This window comes from Lepisma saccharinum, chromosome 10 (assembly GCF_977018435.1).
Source record: "Lepisma saccharinum chromosome 10, izLepSacc3.1, whole genome shotgun sequence".
NCBI classification, from domain to species: Eukaryota; Metazoa; Arthropoda; class Insecta; order Zygentoma; family Lepismatidae; genus Lepisma; species Lepisma saccharinum.
In genome coordinates this window covers 8,419,888-8,438,217 of record NC_139238.1, presented here as the reverse complement: position 1 = coordinate 8,438,217, position 18,330 = coordinate 8,419,888, and the positions used below count along the sequence as shown (strand labels likewise).

At 38.6% G+C, this 18,330-nt stretch overlaps 1 protein-coding gene across 1 annotated transcript in view; it reads right to left on the bottom strand.

Moving 5' to 3' along the window:
- Nucleotides 1-18,330, bottom strand: part of LOC145993743 (O-acyltransferase like protein-like) — a 95,219-nt gene that overhangs the window by 39,919 nt on the left and 36,970 nt on the right. Inside the window, exons 5-6 of the mRNA XM_083129494.1 lie at nucleotides 2,587-2,666; nucleotides 1,202-1,395 (exon numbers count right to left, since the gene is read on the bottom strand). Coding sequence (XP_082985620.1) covers nucleotides 1,202-1,395; nucleotides 2,587-2,666 — 274 coding nt within the window. The remainder of the gene's footprint in view (nucleotides 1-1,201; nucleotides 1,396-2,586; nucleotides 2,667-18,330) is intronic.

The window sequence follows — 18,330 nt, the reverse complement described above, 5'->3', positions numbered from 1 at the left end:
TTTTTTATGTAGTACCTAGTATGGTATCAGTAATCTCAGGATTTTTCAAAACATATGTCATTCGTAAAATTTGAAAAATATGGCGTTGTGAGTTAAGTATACTCCAGTTGTTTTTTGCAGCGATCTGGGGCAAATGCCCCTTTGTTCCCTCTCCATTAGGAACGCCTCCTCTGAAGGTACACATGGTAACGACAACTGCGCCATCATACCTATCCTTTTTTAATGCATACTTTAAGGTCTGCCCACTTGTTTTTAGAACATGTGCAATTAACATACATCACCATACACTACCATGTAATTTCTAACGATTACCATGCAATTAATTGACACGTTTTTACAAGCTCGAAGATTATATATTGGCATGCTAATCGTTTTGAATGAGACTACATTCCTCAGGTGGTAGTTCTAAAATAATACTATTGCAATTACAATGTGCATTTTAGACGGAAATTGTTATATTCCAATGCGATTTCTCTCCATACTTTTCTTATGCACTTTTATGGTACCATGCAGTTGCTTGACCTTTTCTGTAAAATAATGTTAAACATGTCGGAAAGTGGAGCACAGCGCTGAATATTATCAATTTTCTGCATTGTTTCTGTAAAAAACGATTACGTCATTTCCACTTTTTTCAAGATATTTTTAATTCGATGATTATGTAAGCGTTTTTTTTCAGTAATTCTACCATGGGAGGCAATGAAGCAATCATATTTGATTGTATGCAGATCGCTTTCGTGCAAGCTGAAGTGTATTGGACGACAAACTGGAAAAGAAACAGTAATTTGTTTCTTCATACAGGGTGTCCCAGATGAAAATAGCCCTGCTCCTGTCAACAGTTACATGCCAAGGATCATGAAAAATATGTGAAATTTGTGTATTTGTGTAGGAGTCCTCGGAATGAATGGTGGAGTGTACTGGGGTTACATATGTAAATGGCGGTAGTTTGAAAGGGTTGCATTCTTTGTTGTTATATACCGTCGCTTTCCTTCCGGTTATGAGTAATCGCGACGAGCCTTGAAAACATGTGATCTACACTATAGTGGCGGCGATTGGGTGCTAAAACTGGGAGTGCAGAGGAAGTTTATTAGTAGACAGGGCCATAGAGGTCAAAAGTTGAAAGATTTGGGGGGCAACTGCCACCTTGCCAGCTCTAATCGACGCTACTGGTCACAAGAAAAGAGAATAATGAGCAGAATCTCACCTCCGTAAGCTCGATCCTGTTGGTGTAGGGCATGAACAGCAGTGGTATGATGGTATGGGCCTGGTAGAGCGCTAGGGTGCACAGGACGCGAAGCCCATGGATGCACGTGATGTCATCAACGGAGACGTCAGCGCTCAGAAGACTTCCCATGTTTTTCCTGATGGAGAAGGCCCGCAGGAGTTGCCATCCCCTACCTGGAAAAAGAGAGAGACGATGAGGAAGAAAAGTGGAAAGTCGAGGAATTATATAAGAAAACAAATATGCAATTTGGGAAGTCGTATATTGCGTGTCACGCAGCACGCATAGAAGGACAACCCAAATAAAATGGTCCACCTGAAGTGGATTTAATTACATAACATATATCACCTTATATTTTTGAGGTAGTTATCTCAGGCAAGAACTCCTCAATAAAGCAGGATGGTAGCGTCGTCGCCTTGTAATCAAGGAGTCCTGGGTTCGATACCCGGTGCAGGCACAAGTGGTTCGCATCCCACTTTAAACTGTAGGCCCAGTCCCCATTAGCCTTACTGTGCATAAAGTGGACTTAAAACACCAAATCAATCAATCAATCAATCAATAAAGCAGGATAAGAATTTATCAAAATCTGATTTTATAATTTTTGTATAATTACATAGGCTTGCGCAGAACTTCTGATTAGAGGGGGGGGCAAAAGCCTGATGAAAGTTCAATCAGAGAAAGAAAAACCACATTTAATCTCGCTGTTTTATATAATTGATGGGAATTGAACAGTGGAATATACAGAATTTTTCGGGACCAGCCGAAAATCACTGTATTAGACGAATTCAAAATTCAAATTCCGTGGCACCATTGTTCTTTGTCCCCTCCTTTATTTCCCCTCTCTGTGGTTCAGAGACTATTTTATATATAAACATGGTTTCTTACAGTAGATTCAAGCAAACTACACATAATTTATTCATTTCGAAAAGGGACGGTAATTGGAGGGGGGGGGCAGTTGCCCTCCAATTTTGACCGCTTTTTGTTCCCGCACAATTGCCTCGTAATTTCTAAACCTTGTCTGGAACGAAAAAGTAAACTGTCCTTGCCCCCCCTCCACTTTTGTTATCCTCGCCGCTACTGATTTCCAATATAGGATTCTGCAAACCATAGACGTAACAATTAACGAATAAAGTGCGTGGGAGTGTTAATAACAATACATTTCCCGTAGAACGACGTTGGTATTTGGGACTTTCGCCGGCTTGAAAATACTAATTTTTAGAATAGTATAATATTGCTTATTAACGGTGATAAGATTCCCCTACACTAAATTTCTAGGTGATAGTATTACGGGGACAACTGTCCCTCTCTTGCCCCCTCTGTGCACGGCCATGTATAATTACATAAGTATCCTGACATATATTTCTTACCTTTACCGCACTTGTAACCACAATTGATATCCCACACTGTTGCAATCACAGCAAAGCTGCCGACTAACACGAAGAAACATCTGAAATAATAAGATATAAACTATAATATATTTCCTATTGCAGCTAGTAAATAATATAATTGTTATGTAAAACTTACTCATGTATCAATACTGATTGTTGCTGCTATGACGGCAACTCTTTCTTGATTTTGTGATGGCACTAAAGATCTCTAAGGTAAGTAAACAATGGACTATACATAATCAAAACCAAGGACAGGCAGATATGGAACACGAATCTCACTTTTTCATTAGTAAATTGTACACTTAAGTATTCGTGTGCACTTTGAAATGGATTACTAGAATTTTCTGTTTTTGCTATAGTTAGTATTGTTCTAGTGACTGGTAAAATGAAATATATGGTGAAAATTTATTACCACTTCACAAGAACCAAACAACTTAGGGTACAGTTTCCTTTACGAAGCGAGAAGAGGTAAAGAAGACAGTGCCATCTGGTGTTGGATGGGAAGATATACTTTTGTATGGTCGCTTATGGAAGTATGGTTCATTTTGATAGTCCATGAACATACTCCGTCTGCCGCGACTATGGACGTGCTTATTAGAAGTGTTTTAATAGAAATAAAGAGAGAGGGGTGGAATAACGTAAAAACAATAGAGAATTAAAAAGAAACATAAAAATCAAGTTAATAAGATATAAAAAGAAAACACGACACAATCATCAATAGAGATGGTAAACAATATATTTGCTGCTGCTCCAAAGTCACAAATGTAAACGGAAGTGAGTTAAAATGTTAAATGGGGCATTTTTAGGCACAATTATGGTTACAAATATTCAAAACAAGTATTTGTAAACACTGTAGAAACTTATCAGTTTCAAGATGAGCTGAAACAATTTTCAAGCATTACAGGCCATGGAATAAAATGGGAAAACAGGTAACAATTCCCGCCCCCTAGTCATTCAATTCCGGTCCAGGAGAGAATATCAGCAAGCGTAAATGAGTTCTAGACCGTATAGATCCCTTTTATTTGTAAAGTATTTCAATTCGGTCCAGGAACCTTTTCTCCGGATCAATTTGAATACGGCCCGGGAACATTTTTTTCCGGCTGAATTTAAATTCGGTCCAGGAACCTTTTTTCCGGATCAATTTAAATACTGTCCAGGTACCATTTTTCAATGAAACAATATGCAACTTGGACCGAATTTAAATTGCGCGAGGAAAAAAGGTTCCCGTCCGGCAGCGGAACACTAATAGAACCCATTAGAATTTATCGGTTCCTGGACATATAACAATCCTGATTGGTTAGCGTTCTCGCTTTTGCTGCGACGAATCTCGGGTTTGATACTCGTTGGGATTTACAAAGTTGTGTAGTGATGGCAATTTGGGAAGCTACAGTTGAAAAAAAGTAGCGAGCTCTGGTCTCTAAACCGCCAGAAGACAGCGGCGATGGGACTCGATGCGCTGTTCACGCGTCACCCATTGATAAAGCTGTATGGCAGGCCCAGACCCTCACACGGCTGTTCCATCATGGAGTTTAGTTATTACCAGACAACGGATTTATACGTAGTAAAAATGTGCTAAATATGTAAATATACCAGGTGGTTATAATTAAAGTGACGGTGTTCAGAGTGGTATAGCACGGGCTGTAATGAGAGTAGCAGTCTGAAACTTCGTAGATATGCTAATGAAGCAATGCGTTCGCGAATTATGCAAAAAAAAAAAAAATCCAATTCTCGCCACCAGGGTAAAAAATGGCGCTGTAAGCAGTCAAAACGTGGAATTTTCCGTAACTCTGACGTCAAAGTCGGTGACATTGACTAACCATTGTGTGAGCTCCCTGGTTGTGGTTGGTGACGCTTGTTGCCTTTTCCTTTAGTAATGTTCATGTAATTCGAATAGTGAAATTGTAGCGATATTTTATTACAAAGAGTATTGTTTTCTGCGATTTATAGTGTTTTTCCTGTAACTATACCAAGTTTTGACTGCTTACAGCGCCATTTTTTACCCTGGTGGCGAGAATTGGAACTATTTATTTTTTTTTTGCATAATTCGCGAGCGCATTGCTTCATTAGCATATCTACGAAGTTTCAGACTGCTACTCTCATTACAGCCCGTGCTATACCACTCTGAACACCGTCACTTTAATTATAACCACCTGCTATATTTACATATTTAGCACATTTTTACTATATTTAGTTATATCCACCAAAATATGGAGTAAAATAAGACTTAAAACTGTAAAAATTTATCATTTTAATAATATAAGACACTACACGAGCTACATAAAATACAGTACGCTTACATTGACATTAATTGTGAACAACAGAAAATGTAGTTTTATTTTCTGTTTCACATTCAAATTTGTCAATTATTGGCAAGAAATTCATCCAACTCTTTCGGTCACACGGGGACATGTAGTTATTGCGCGAATATGGAGTATATGTTGATAATTAGGGCTCGGATACTTATGCACTAAAAAAACGCAAAATATGATTGCAAATATGCACTAAAAAGTGTAAAATATGCACTTACATATGCACTTTAAAAACCCATTCAATTTATAAATGCTGTATATTACAAACTATGAAAGATTACATGCCAGGCAATGAATATGCATTATTCTGAATGCTCATTCGCTACACAGATTTTTTTCAATTAATAGAGGAGAAGGTCTAAATATGGGCGAAGGTTTAAATATGGGTTTTGGAGTTATCAGCGCTCCCGAGTGCTGCAGCCTGGCAGAGGCTATTGGAACTGGTTATCTGTCAAGGACAAAGGTTGCGGCGCCAATTCGCAAGATAAAGTGGTCTTGGACGCTGTTATAGAATTGCGACCTCCGAAAACTTTTTGCAGGTATGTTTTAACTCAGCGTTTTCTGAATTCTCATCTGCTTTGTATAGGTTAAGATATTAGCGGTACATAAAACATACAGATCAAGGTCATGATTGCAGTTGAAAACAACAACATGATGTCTGAAATTTTCGAAATTTAAACTCGTTTTCAGCTAGAATAGGCTTATATTCAGAAAACACACGTTCCACTTCGCAAGATACAAGTGGACTGTATAGTAGGGCAACGAAGTCAGACACATTAAGTTCCAGATCATCCACACGTTGTCCATTTGTATGCAGAATATTGCAAACTTTCACCATTGTTGCATACCCATGTTCTTTTTCAATACTGCATCCAATTTCTGTACATACACAGGATCTTCAACCTATGCGAGGGCCTCTTTAACGTCTTCTATAATTTTGATGCTTGTTTGAAGTTGTTGAAAGAAGAAAGACAGAGAAAAGATAAAGAAAAGATAAGAGAAGCGAGGAGAAGAAAAATAAATACAGTATATGCTCGGTGTTGGTTGTGGGTACAAAAATATGCACATCAACTTATTTTCATACAAATATGCACCTGCATATGAAATATGCATTTTTAGTTAAAAATCTTTAAATATGCAATATGCAAAATGCATAATTATCCGAGCCCTATTGATAATTGTTTAGGAATATGGAAACAATATGTAAAAATATGTAAAATATGATATATGTACAAATATGGAAAATAAAACCAGAATGTTTCGAGTCTACACGTGATGGTGCGGAAGGATGATACAAAATATATATTTCAGCGTCATACATAAATGTGTATTTGCATATAAATGCGTTCCATACTTTACTTTGCTTAAAAATATGAAGATGATGTGAGACTTTCCCTTTCAAAAAGTCACGTGTACATATGTTCTCCAGTTTCCATGCATACGCATGCTAGATTTTTTTTCTTGCATATAGCTTCCTTATTATTCGTCCCCATAAATTGCACAATTGAAATGTACGCCTGAAGACGAAGCCATAAAGTTCATTTATGCACTAAAATATTTAGAAAGTAAGTGCTTGGTTCATGACGGAAGTTGATGAACGAAGTTTTCAGTAATGAAAATGTTTAAGAGACGCTATGGAGCGATGCCCATAAAAATAAACATAACGTTTTGTAGCTTCCTAGTATATAACATTATAACACACCAGCTACTTGGAGCTGAGAATGTGAGAAAGAACAGGGACTATCACAACAGGCTAATGCTTGTTTTATTGTCCTAAATTCAGGAGATACACAACTGGACGTACACGTATGAAAGAAAATGCATCAAATTTAACTTATGCATTTCAAATGCATCGATTGGTGTAATCGTGCGCTGAAAAACAGCACTGGAGGTCCACAATACATTTTGATTGATTGATTGACTGATTTTATTTCGCTTTTGTGCCTCCTTGGGCTAATGAAGATGATGATGAGTGATGATATGATGAAACTGATGAAGGGACACTTACTACCTCCTCGATGGCGTAGTGGTTGCGTCGTCGCATTGTAATCAAGTGGTGCTGGGGTTGATACCCCGTGGAGGCACATAGTGGTTTGGATTCCATTTCAAACTGTAGATCCAGTCTCGATTAGCCTTACCGTGCATAAATTGGACTTAAAACACCAACTCAATCAATAAATGAATCGACTTACTAAGAAATCCCATGTCTAGACCGGGATTCGCACCAGGCACCGCTTGGTTCGACACAGCATATTTTGGTCAAGGTTCAAATTCAGTTGGGTTGAAGTAACATTGATTAATATACACACACATATATATGTGTGTGTGTGTGTGTGTGTGTGTGTGTGTGTGTGTGTGTGTGTGTGTGTATATATATATATATATATATATATATATATATATATATTGATTGAATTGTTGTTTTAAGTCCACTTTATGCACAAAAAGGCTAATCAGGACTGGACCTACAGTTCAAAGTGGGATCCGAACCACTGTGCCATGTACCTCCACCGGGTATCGAACCCGGTATGTGTATATATATATAAACATATGTATTATAAAGGGTCTTTGTGATTGTCCCTTGATCAATTTCATCATTCATCCACATCTTCGCGATGAGTTAAAAGCAGTAGAAATGCGAATAAAATAAACCAAATCAATGAATCAATCGGCCATTTGTGAAGATTGTGGGTGAATCAGCACCACGCTCCAGCCGCTTTCATACCCCTTCCCCAAGCACACGGTTATTAGGGGCTGTGCGAACATCAGACCCTCTCCAGATATATATCTTTTTCCCTCATATAAATGTAGTACCCCACAGTGTGACACACTACGAAGGCAGAGGTCCCAGTTTCGAAACCTGGTCAAGTCATGGATGTACAGTGGGATCCATGAGTATTACCGTGCAAATTGTCCATGACTATTATCAATAATGTTTCTCTTACATCCTATGTGTTTTTAAGCGATGGATTTTCATGTATGCTGGTGCAGAAGTTGTCAACAGCTTGTTTTGAGTTTTCTTTTAATTCTTGAAGCTATCATTGAGTCAAATAAAGTGCACGAATACGCTGATGGACAATTTGCAAGGTAGTACTCATGAATCCCACTGTACCATTCTCTTTGTCCTTTCATTATTTTGATCATCATTCATCCTCATCGTCACACTTAACGCAAGAGGTAGAAAAGTGGCGTAAAATATCCGAATTGAGAAGAGAGGAAGTTCCAAATGTTGCTTTATTTTAATAAATTTTGCGGAAAAGTTCCCGGATAGGGATATTCATATCCAGTGAAGCAGTTCTGCTGTTGGGCTGTGTTCGATAGCATAACGCGTTTCATTTCAGAGAGCCCATCCCCCCTCTGTTTATTGACTCCATCCCTAACATACCTGTCTCACTCTCACACAACGGAATATTTTTGCAAGGAAACTTCCGACGATGTGAGAATGAAACTTATTTACGACTTATTGGCGACATTTTATGGGAAAACCCCGCTGTCGGTGGTCTCACCAGCATTGGAAACTCCCTGCCGGAAAAATAAATCATTTTTCTTTCTCTTCAGTTCTGTAGGGACTCAATGGAAACATGTTATTGATTGGAATCTTGATTTTTCGGTATTTTCTCCCCTATTCAGTTCATTTCCCCAAAATTGGCGTTTTTTTTACTTTATCACATTTTTCTGCAAAATGTGCCTTTAAGCTAGAACAAATACAAACTTGTATTTTAAATTGCTGGTCACAAAACCTCCGCGCCGGTCCCCGTGGCGAAGTGGCTAGCACATCGCGCTACGACGCCAGGGGTCCCTGGTTCGAATCCTGGCCTGGGCATGGATGTTTGTGAGTGTCCATTCATCTATTTCATCACATCATCCCCATCTTCGCAAATTAGCCAAAAGTGTCACAAAAGGCGAAGTAAAATAAAGCAAATCAATCAATCAGTCAATCAATCAACATAGCCTACGCCTGTGCGACACTTGGAACTAAAATTTTTAGAAGCGATTTCCCGTTATTTCTCGCGAGATAAACAGCGATGTTACGGCTCCCGTCTGGTGGTAGGTGCGCACTTGATCTCCCGTCAGAACCTAACCACTTTCCTTGGTGATCCAGAGCGTTCAGATGGAAGGTGAAAAACCGTAGCAAACATTCATTTCCAAGCGTCAGGCTAAGTTTGCAGCAGGTTTTATGTATCAATCCGCGCGAGAACTGAGCTCAGAATCTTCCGTGCCAGTCTTTCCTCAACCGCCGAGCTGCTTACATCGCAGACACTGAGAAAATCCACAGTATTGCCAACCGCACAACACACCAAAACCCGCATGCATGTCAAGCGAAATGTATTTTTGTTTTTTTTGTCTAATGAAACATGACATTTTAGAAGTACTTTCGGCGCATAAATTATTTAAAAAATGTGTCATTACTTAATATAAATGCGAAAAATCTTCGAAACATAAAATCATGTGCATGGAGTTTTTCAGGGAGGGGCAAGGAAGGTATTTTTTTTCCAGGGGCGCAAACAAGTCACATTTTCCACCAAAAGAGTGTAGTTCCCTAAAAAAAAACATTGCTTAAATTTGAATTTATTGTGTTAATGAAATAATTAACACATATTATTGTGGCTAAAATGAAATTATATGTGTGAAATACATAATTTTTGGTTGACTTTCATTTTCCAGGGGGGCCACGGCCCCCTTGCCGCCCATGAGCATGTGTGTATATTTCGAGCACGCAAAGATAAAAATAAACAAAGATATATATATATATATATATATATATATATATATATATATATATATATATATATATATATATATAAGTATACAACGATAGGCCCTCTTGAATTTAATGACAAATTATTGTTTTTGGTTTATAAAAAAATACATTTATGAAAAACTTGGTTACTGTAAGACACACGCACTTCAAGTTATACCAGCAAAAAAAAGCATGATTTGATATTGGTGATATATACAATCATGTGCATTGTCTGCTGCTATTACTCTGGTTTCAATTTATGAATCACTTCACTAAACCAGGATTCAAATCTTGTTCTGTCCATTTCTTGCTAATCATCCTTCCCTTTCTTTGCACGGAACAGTAAATATGCGCGTTCAACAAAGACTTCATTGTTGCCAGTGGGTGATACAATAAGCCTCCCCCTTCCCCTCTCCCTTTCTCGTTGGTTTCTTAAGCCCTGGCGGTGGTTGCGCACGGTGGTATATAAAAAAAAATCCATGTACGCCCCCGCCCCTCCCCTCACCGAGTTAAAGCACGTCTGGTCCAAATAATAAACATGTTTCTTCTCACTGGGTTATCTTTTAATACCGCGGACATTCTTTTGTCGTCAAACAGCAAACAATCGTTTCCCCTTCCTAAACTTAAACCGCAAATCATTCAACACCAGGGATACAGTTCGTGCGCACATTGACGGCAAATCACCTCACGCCCTGTTTTACTTTGATCTTGTTTCCGTAAGGAGGATTATGCATTTTAAACAACTTGCTTGATTTGAAGAGCTTTTTCCTTCGGATGAAGCCCACAATAACACTCGCTGAACAGGAGACCTCCATTCAGCCATTCTCGCCGCTGTATAGCACGATTATTAATCACAATAAACATAGGGTTAAAATAGTGGGATGTGCAACACTGGTATCACGGATTCCACGAGCTCTGTAACGTATTCAGTCTTACTCGACTCGCACTTGGGCTTCAGCGATTCCTCAGCGCAATACAAACTCCAGTTGTCGAATCTGTGGATCCAAGTTCGTCTGCATAGTGATTCCAACTGATCAAGTCCACACCTGCTAATGGATGTATTATTTTGTCTGTATTTTACAAAATTAAATAACTGTTTTCTTGCAAGTATGAAGTTGTGTCGGAATATAACCCGTCTCAGTGGAACTATATTCTGCGCGCACGTTTGGATCTACATTTGCGAAAACCTGCTGCAAGGTTAACCTGACGCTTTTGATGTAGCTGTGGGATTTGTTCCATGCATAACATGCATTATAGTTTCTCTTGGATTTTTTTGTGGAAAAACGTACTCGTTATACATGAACAAATATGGTACATTTTGTTTTTTAAAGCCTAAAACTGAAGAATGGTTTTTCGAGGCATTTTTCGTTGTCTGAGTTGGAGTTTTGTCTTAAGTCTACTTTTATACACAATAGAGACTGGACCCAAACCACTGTGCAATATGTCTCCACCGGGTATCGAACCCAGGACCATTTGATTACAAGGCGACGAAATTATATTTTTCGTTGCTAAGAACAAAATGTGTTCATAGCATGTCCTAAACACTTTTTTGCAGCGATTAACAGTTTTCGGTCGTATTGCGTTTGCGAAAAATGAAGTATCCTTATCGGATATTGCAATTGTGGGTCATGAGGCGCAAACAGAGCTCCATCGTAATTTACAGGCTCTATTCATTACATAGCTGAAGAAATCAACGAAGAAAATGAAAGGACCAAGTTACTTAACTCCTATAGAGGACATGCCATCTCTTAGCCATTTATTCTTTAGATATAAGGTGGTAGCACACTCCTTTCGATAAAATCAACAAAGACTCCAATTACTGCTGTGCAGTGCACAACAAAAGACCTATAACCTGCTCCGCAGCAGAAAAACGCCAGTGAAAGCTGTGTTTTGATTAATTGATCTACTAATGGCCTCAACCTTCAGTGAAAGTTTAATAAACTAGATGGACAAGAAGTGGAACGTATAGGGCGATAAATAGCCTATAGGCAGGGTTGCCAGTACGAAGCATATTATGATAGTAGAGCAGATTGATATGATGGCAGTTTTCAGTTCCTCTCTGAGCTTCAACTCGGAGTATTTTCACAAGTCTCGGGCCCAGGACAGCAAGTAACGATTTCCCTTCTTTAATCGAGAAGCGGTCAGTGTTGAATGCAGCCAGTATCCTCCGGGCAGGCATCAAACTTCACGGGGGATATCATAGGTTAGGTAAGGTAACGTTCCCCGTGCATATAGCACCATGCCATGAAGGTATATTTGAGGCTGTAGAGCTAGGGCCCCATACATTCTCGATTTCGGCAATTTTGGAGGTGTCAGCACCACGCTTCGGTCGCCTTTACCCCCCAGGGTTTCCCCCCACGTACCCTTGAGGCTGGGTGAGCCCCAGAGCCGCTTTATGCGGGGAGAAGGCCGAAAAAATTCCGACCTCAGATCACCAACCCCGAGAATTGAACCCGGGTCTCCCGCATGGCAGCCAGATGCCTTACCGACTAGATGCTCATAGGCAGCAAATTATATTGCCAATAAAACAATACCTTAATATTTTGAAATTGCCCACTTGCTTATGATATGTAATTAAATTATGTATAATTAGTAGAGGCATACATATTTTTGACGAAAACACAAAATATGAAATAACATGCTGTAATGTTCATTTTTCATGTTTCTGAAAGGTCTGAGGTGCATTTTTCTACCCTGTTTTGTCACGAAATAATGCGAAATGAACTGCAAAATGCGAAATTGACTCTTAAACACGAAATTTACCGTTTATATACCGACGCGACATTTTCTGAAGTCTGAAGTATCATGTGAGTTATGCAATTCACGGAAAATTGATTAATTCTGCTGTAAATATTTGAGAAGCAAAAATGGACCCCTTTACACAGGAATAAACTTAATACTCTGGTAACTACATAAATATGCTATTGGAAGGAATAAGTTTATTTTGTGTAATAAGTGCAGTTTTTAAATCAAATTTAGGATTATATTCACAATTTTAAAACCAAATTGTCATCTTATACAGCACTTTTGATGTGATTATTCACCGCTATAACACCGAAATTTTATTTTATTTACCGCGCTTTTGAACACGAAATCGACTCTATTTTTGTACCGAAATTTTGCTATTTTATTTACCAAAAATATGTGCCTCTAATAATTAGATAAAATTAACTATCATTTTAAGAATGAAATTATGAGAATCATTAAAATATTATAGCACTCAATAACTTACATTTACAACTCTCCACTTTCTACAGCATATCTGTGGATGACATCATCAATGAAACTCTCTGTGGGTTCCTTTGCCCCCCACAGTCGACACCTTCACATAAGCTTGAAGTGTATCCCGATCCATCCTATTTCTTAATTAAGCAGTTATCAAAACGGACGATAATTTAAATTCCTTCATTATTTTGACTTTAATTTTTAAAGGGGACTGAATCAGTGCTTATTACTACGAAAAAACAGAAAAAATAAGTTCTATGTTAAAGTGAATTAAAGAAAGCAAAAGTGATGCTTGCCAAATTTCTTAGATATTGTCCTAATGCTCTGCCAGATTACTGAAATTTTCGGGGGAAGGGGACTTCTTAATTTCCGGTGGGCATTGCCCCCCGGACCGCCCTCTGAATTCATCATTCGCCGAGGTGGTCCAGTCTGTACTGGGTTCGATTCCTGGGGTGGGATTTTTCCAACCTTGTCCATGCATGAAACTGCTCAGTTCAGAATAGTTTAGTTTCAACCTACAACAAAAGCTAACATATCCCAAAGGTTAACGATTAGGGATGGACGATATAGGAAATTTAATATCGCGATATATCGTCAAGAAAATATCGTCACAGTCACTATACTTTTTCAGTATAATGATATCGACGATATATCTTGTCCACGATATATAGCGCCAAAATATCGTGACGATATATCGCCTATAAATCTTCTAGTTGATATCGCCTGGACTATATTTTTCCAATATCGTCTGGACGATATTTCGCATGGACAAAGAAAATACAAAATATTATCTCCACCGACTGTTCACAACAATATACATGTATCTTCCTCTCAGGTATCAACAATGAATCCGATTCCATCATGAGAAACAGTAGTTCGTACAATGCCCAATGGACAGGCTACCACACTTTCCTCCACCAACAATATAAAGTGAAAGTTATTTTGCCACGTTTTGACATAGCAGGCTTTTGTGGTCAAACAATGGCTGTCACTTGAAATACGTTGAGAATAATTGGACTGCTTACGTCAGTGCTAAAAACCTTATGGAAAGATAATCATAACAGCCTACGCCGGTTTGTATTCTGTGAATTGTTATGCCTGACAAGGAAATTCACATTGAGACACCGTTTCAGCCACCGGAGAAGAAAGAGCCAATCAGAGAGCAGAATAAGGATACGGCCGCCAACAGCGATGTAATGGTACTACGTGCAATACAACGACGAGGTGCTGGGTTAGGAGAATTTAAACGTTTAATGGAACGAAAGGCCATCTTTTCAGATGGCTGCCATTTCGGGCTGCAAGTCGCTTCACTCTTCCGGCTATTACTGGAGAATGGCCCAAACGTCAAATTTCAAATTAAGAGGCTGCACGGGCATGGACGTCCGCAGAATTTTTCCAGGGAGAAGCAAGCAAGATAATTTTTTCCAGGGGGCAAAGGAGCCATATTTTCCCCCATAATAGTGATGCCCCCTGAAAAAACACTGCTTCAGCCTGAAATTGCCATGTTCCTTCAACACCCTTGTAATAATTAACATAAACTACTATGACTGAAATGAAATTATGTGTGAAATATATACTTTTTAGGTGGCCATTCATTTTCCAGGGGGGCAGTGGCCCCCTATTTCCACCCTTCCGGACGTTCATGTGCACGGGTGATAATCCCCTATCAGCGGCTTTGAATTCTCAGCATCACTGGCGAGGAATAATGACCTATTACCGCTGGTGAACCCCGAACGAAAGGTCATCTTTCCAGGTGGTTGCCAGCTCGGGCTGCAAGTTGCAAAATTCAGGAGAACCTCTCGCGGCCCGGTAGAAACTGAGGCCAGGGCCGGGCGGTTGAGGAGGCGCTAAAGGTCATGGTAAATGAACATTTCAATCTTCAAGAACAGCAGCTGGATCGTCAGTATATTCAAAAGACTAGCATGACAGTGTTGTGCTAAGTACTTTTAATAATGGATAAATTACTTGAAATAATATATGGTATCTATCGATTCCGCATAACAAACCCTTAAGAAGACATCTAAAGCCGGTTTTAGACGGAAGCATTTCCTTTAACATTTTTGCTAGCATAAATGCTATGTAAATGCTTCCAAAAATCTTATAGCAGACTGTACTTTAAACGTAAGCATTTCATGGAACATTTCGGTTAGCTGTTGAGATTACATTGTATAATACCCACAGCACATCGAGTTACATCATATATGGCGAGTGCACTGTGTTTACAATTGAAAAAACTAAAATATTTTTCCATACGTGTACAGTAAACGTTGTAAAGTATATATTTAATCAGCGCCATGCTTCTCTACCTAAAACCATTTCATACAAAGCGTAATTCCTCTCGGTTCAATAATTATCGTGTTTTAAAAATGTGAAGTGATACGTTGTTTACATCTCATGCGGCCGCCATTACAACTGCGCTCGTGACCTAGAGGCAGTGATGTGCGTCTACGCGTAAACAACGATAGTCTACATTCTACACGTAGACTATTTTATACACGTCGATTACGTAATCTATGTAAACAACATGGCGAAAGGTGATAACTTAGCAAAGGGCGCCGTGGAATTAAAATAAATTTATACTGCGTATCAGTTGCTGGTGTGTGAGAACTTTTCATACTCTTTCTTCCAAATTCGAACAATTTCTCACGTAGGAAGAAACCTAATATAGGAAATATTCTAGTGTTTTATGGGAAAAGACCACTCTTGCCTCACGACTGCCATCTGTTGTTGTTTTTTGCATACTACTTGTCTTCCTCCATAGTTGATAATAGAAGAGAAGAGAAATTTTGTTGTAAATATGATTCTTTTCATTTCGTTAGGAACAAATACAGTTGAAAATGTCACTTTCCTTTCATGAATCCCTTGAAAATTAATTTTAATGCACTTTTGATTGTCTACGTAGTCTATGTAAACTACAACCTAATGTAATCTACGCGTAGATTACGTGTAGACAACGCATGTAGACGTAAACTTATAGTCTACGGCACATCACTGCCTAGAGGTCGCTTCTGATTGGTTATGATACGAAAAATGCTACGGAAATAGGACGGGTTCTAGCCTTGAGAAATGCCATGAAATATGCAGATTTCTCACATTACACGGTAGCTTTTTGGTCATGGCATAAATGTTAAGAAAAATGTTAAGAAAAATGCTAAGTAGAATGCTTTCATCTAGAGCGGGATTAATTCTTCACTTGGACAGGAGGAACTAATCGCAAAAGTGGCTCCATCTTTCGTGGCTGATCAGCACTGAAACGACCGTTCCAGTCTAACTTATAGTTCAACGGCGTCAATGGTCTCGATAAACACAAATGGTATACTCTGTTCCGGGAATCTATGGAGCAAGCGAGAGAAAGCAAGTCTCTGCGCAAGTAATGGCTTTAGAGGGCTCAACCAATGAGCACGTGCAATGTACTACTGCTTCGCTCCGCCCACTCGCTTTCTCCCCTTCTCTACCATTATGCGCAGCCTTGCTCCACGGATTCCCGGGATAGAGTATAGTACGGTTGTTTAGTGTGTCTGAGTTTGATATTGACAAGAGCGATCAATCCAGCAAATGAATTACCAGCTCCACTGAAGTTGGAAAATTTGGTAGGTTTTTGCTATTATTTTATAATTAACGGGCTCGTTATCTTGTTGGCTAACGTTAGGTTTTACATGTTTCGGTTCTAACATTAGGTATACGGTCAAGGACTGTTTGGGGGGTCAAGGGGTTTCGGACCTCCCTGAAACACATACCAAGTACTAAAATTACATACTAAATGTTGTAGAATCAGTGGTCTATTTATTTCCACAGAGCATATTGGAAGGCAAGGATTTTATTGCGGCTTTCAAGGAATTTATGCACACTACTAGTTATGATAATATGCTTTAAATATTAATGAAGATCTTTACTTTTCGTCAACTGAATCTCTCATCCTCTTTTGCTATTCAATAAATATTAAATTCTTTATCAATTTAACATTAATTTCCTTGCGAGGACAGTTGTTTTATACAAATTGTGGCTATCTTAGCTACACTAGGTAATGGATACATGCTGTTATATCTATATTCTTACACCGTCTTTTTACGTATTCATGTAATAATTACAGTACAATATTATTTAATAGGGCTATGATTTTGATGCAAATGCATATGTTTTTTGATAAGGCAGAAACATTGCATAAGTAGAAAGGAACGTGTTTTACACGTAAGTGAATATATTGTCTTTGTTAGGGCATTGTTTTTGCATTTTTTGACCTTTTCTGGAGTAAAGGTCAATTTTTAACTTTTTAAACCATTTAAGTCATTTCTCGACCTTTTAAAAGTCATATTATGCATTTTTCTACATTTTGGTGGAAGAAGGGGCATTTTACATGCAAATGTAACCCTTTGAAGGAGAGAGGTTCCAGACTTTAGTATTGCCTGTCTTCAGCGCAGTTCTGAACGACTGTGTTTGAAGAGACAAATAAATACTGCTCCTCTTGTGTCGGTGGAAGTCGACAACCAACAATCATTCACTTTTGAAAATTTGCATAGGTTTTCCGTTGTGTACTGCAACTCAGTACTTAAAGTGTAAAAGATGACAAAAAGTGAACTTGCTTACTTGTACTCATAGGCGCCGACTCCATGTGGATTGGGGGGGGGGGCTCGAGCCCTCCAATGTTAACGATATGGGGGCAGAGGCCCCCTAATAATTTTGCTTAAGAGGATCTAATATATTATTTTGCTTCTCTTGTAAAGTTTACTCTGAATTGTGCCATACGAACTTAACTTTAAATACATATTTGAAATGTTCTAGATCATCAACTTTGGGGGCTGAGACTGCTAAACCATCAACTTTGGGGGGGGGGGGGCTATGACCAGAGACAGCAAAACACATTTACTATGTACTAAGTATGTAATTATGAGTATTGTTAAATTTTTTACTAGAAGAGTTTCAAAAAACGATGTGCACGAACTAGGGTAGTGGATGGGACGTTCGGGCTGCAAATGGCTCTCACAAAACATTCAGAACGAGATCACTGATAGCTATATTAGTGAGATCTGTTTTGAGCTCCGTGGTAGCAGATATTAAATGTCGGGAATATTTTGTTATTATGGTTGACGAAACTTGTGACATATCCATCCGTGGACAATTAATTTTTTGCATTCGAACTGTGAATAAAAATTTTGATATTTTTGAGGAATTCATGGACTTTTATGAGATTCCGAAGACTGAGGCCAAAACTTAAAAATGGGGAGAGAGTGAGTCATTCATTAATTTATTTCAATGATCAGAGCCCCCCCCCCAATAATTTTGACAAGTCGGCGCCCCTGCTTGTACTGCCAAACACAATGAACATGTGATAGATACTGTAACGTTAATTTGTAATTTGAATTTCTCTTGGTAGTTTATAAATTTGTTTTACAAATCTTTCAGAATTTGTAGGTCATTTTTTCTAAGTTTATAGGGCATTTTCTTGCATGT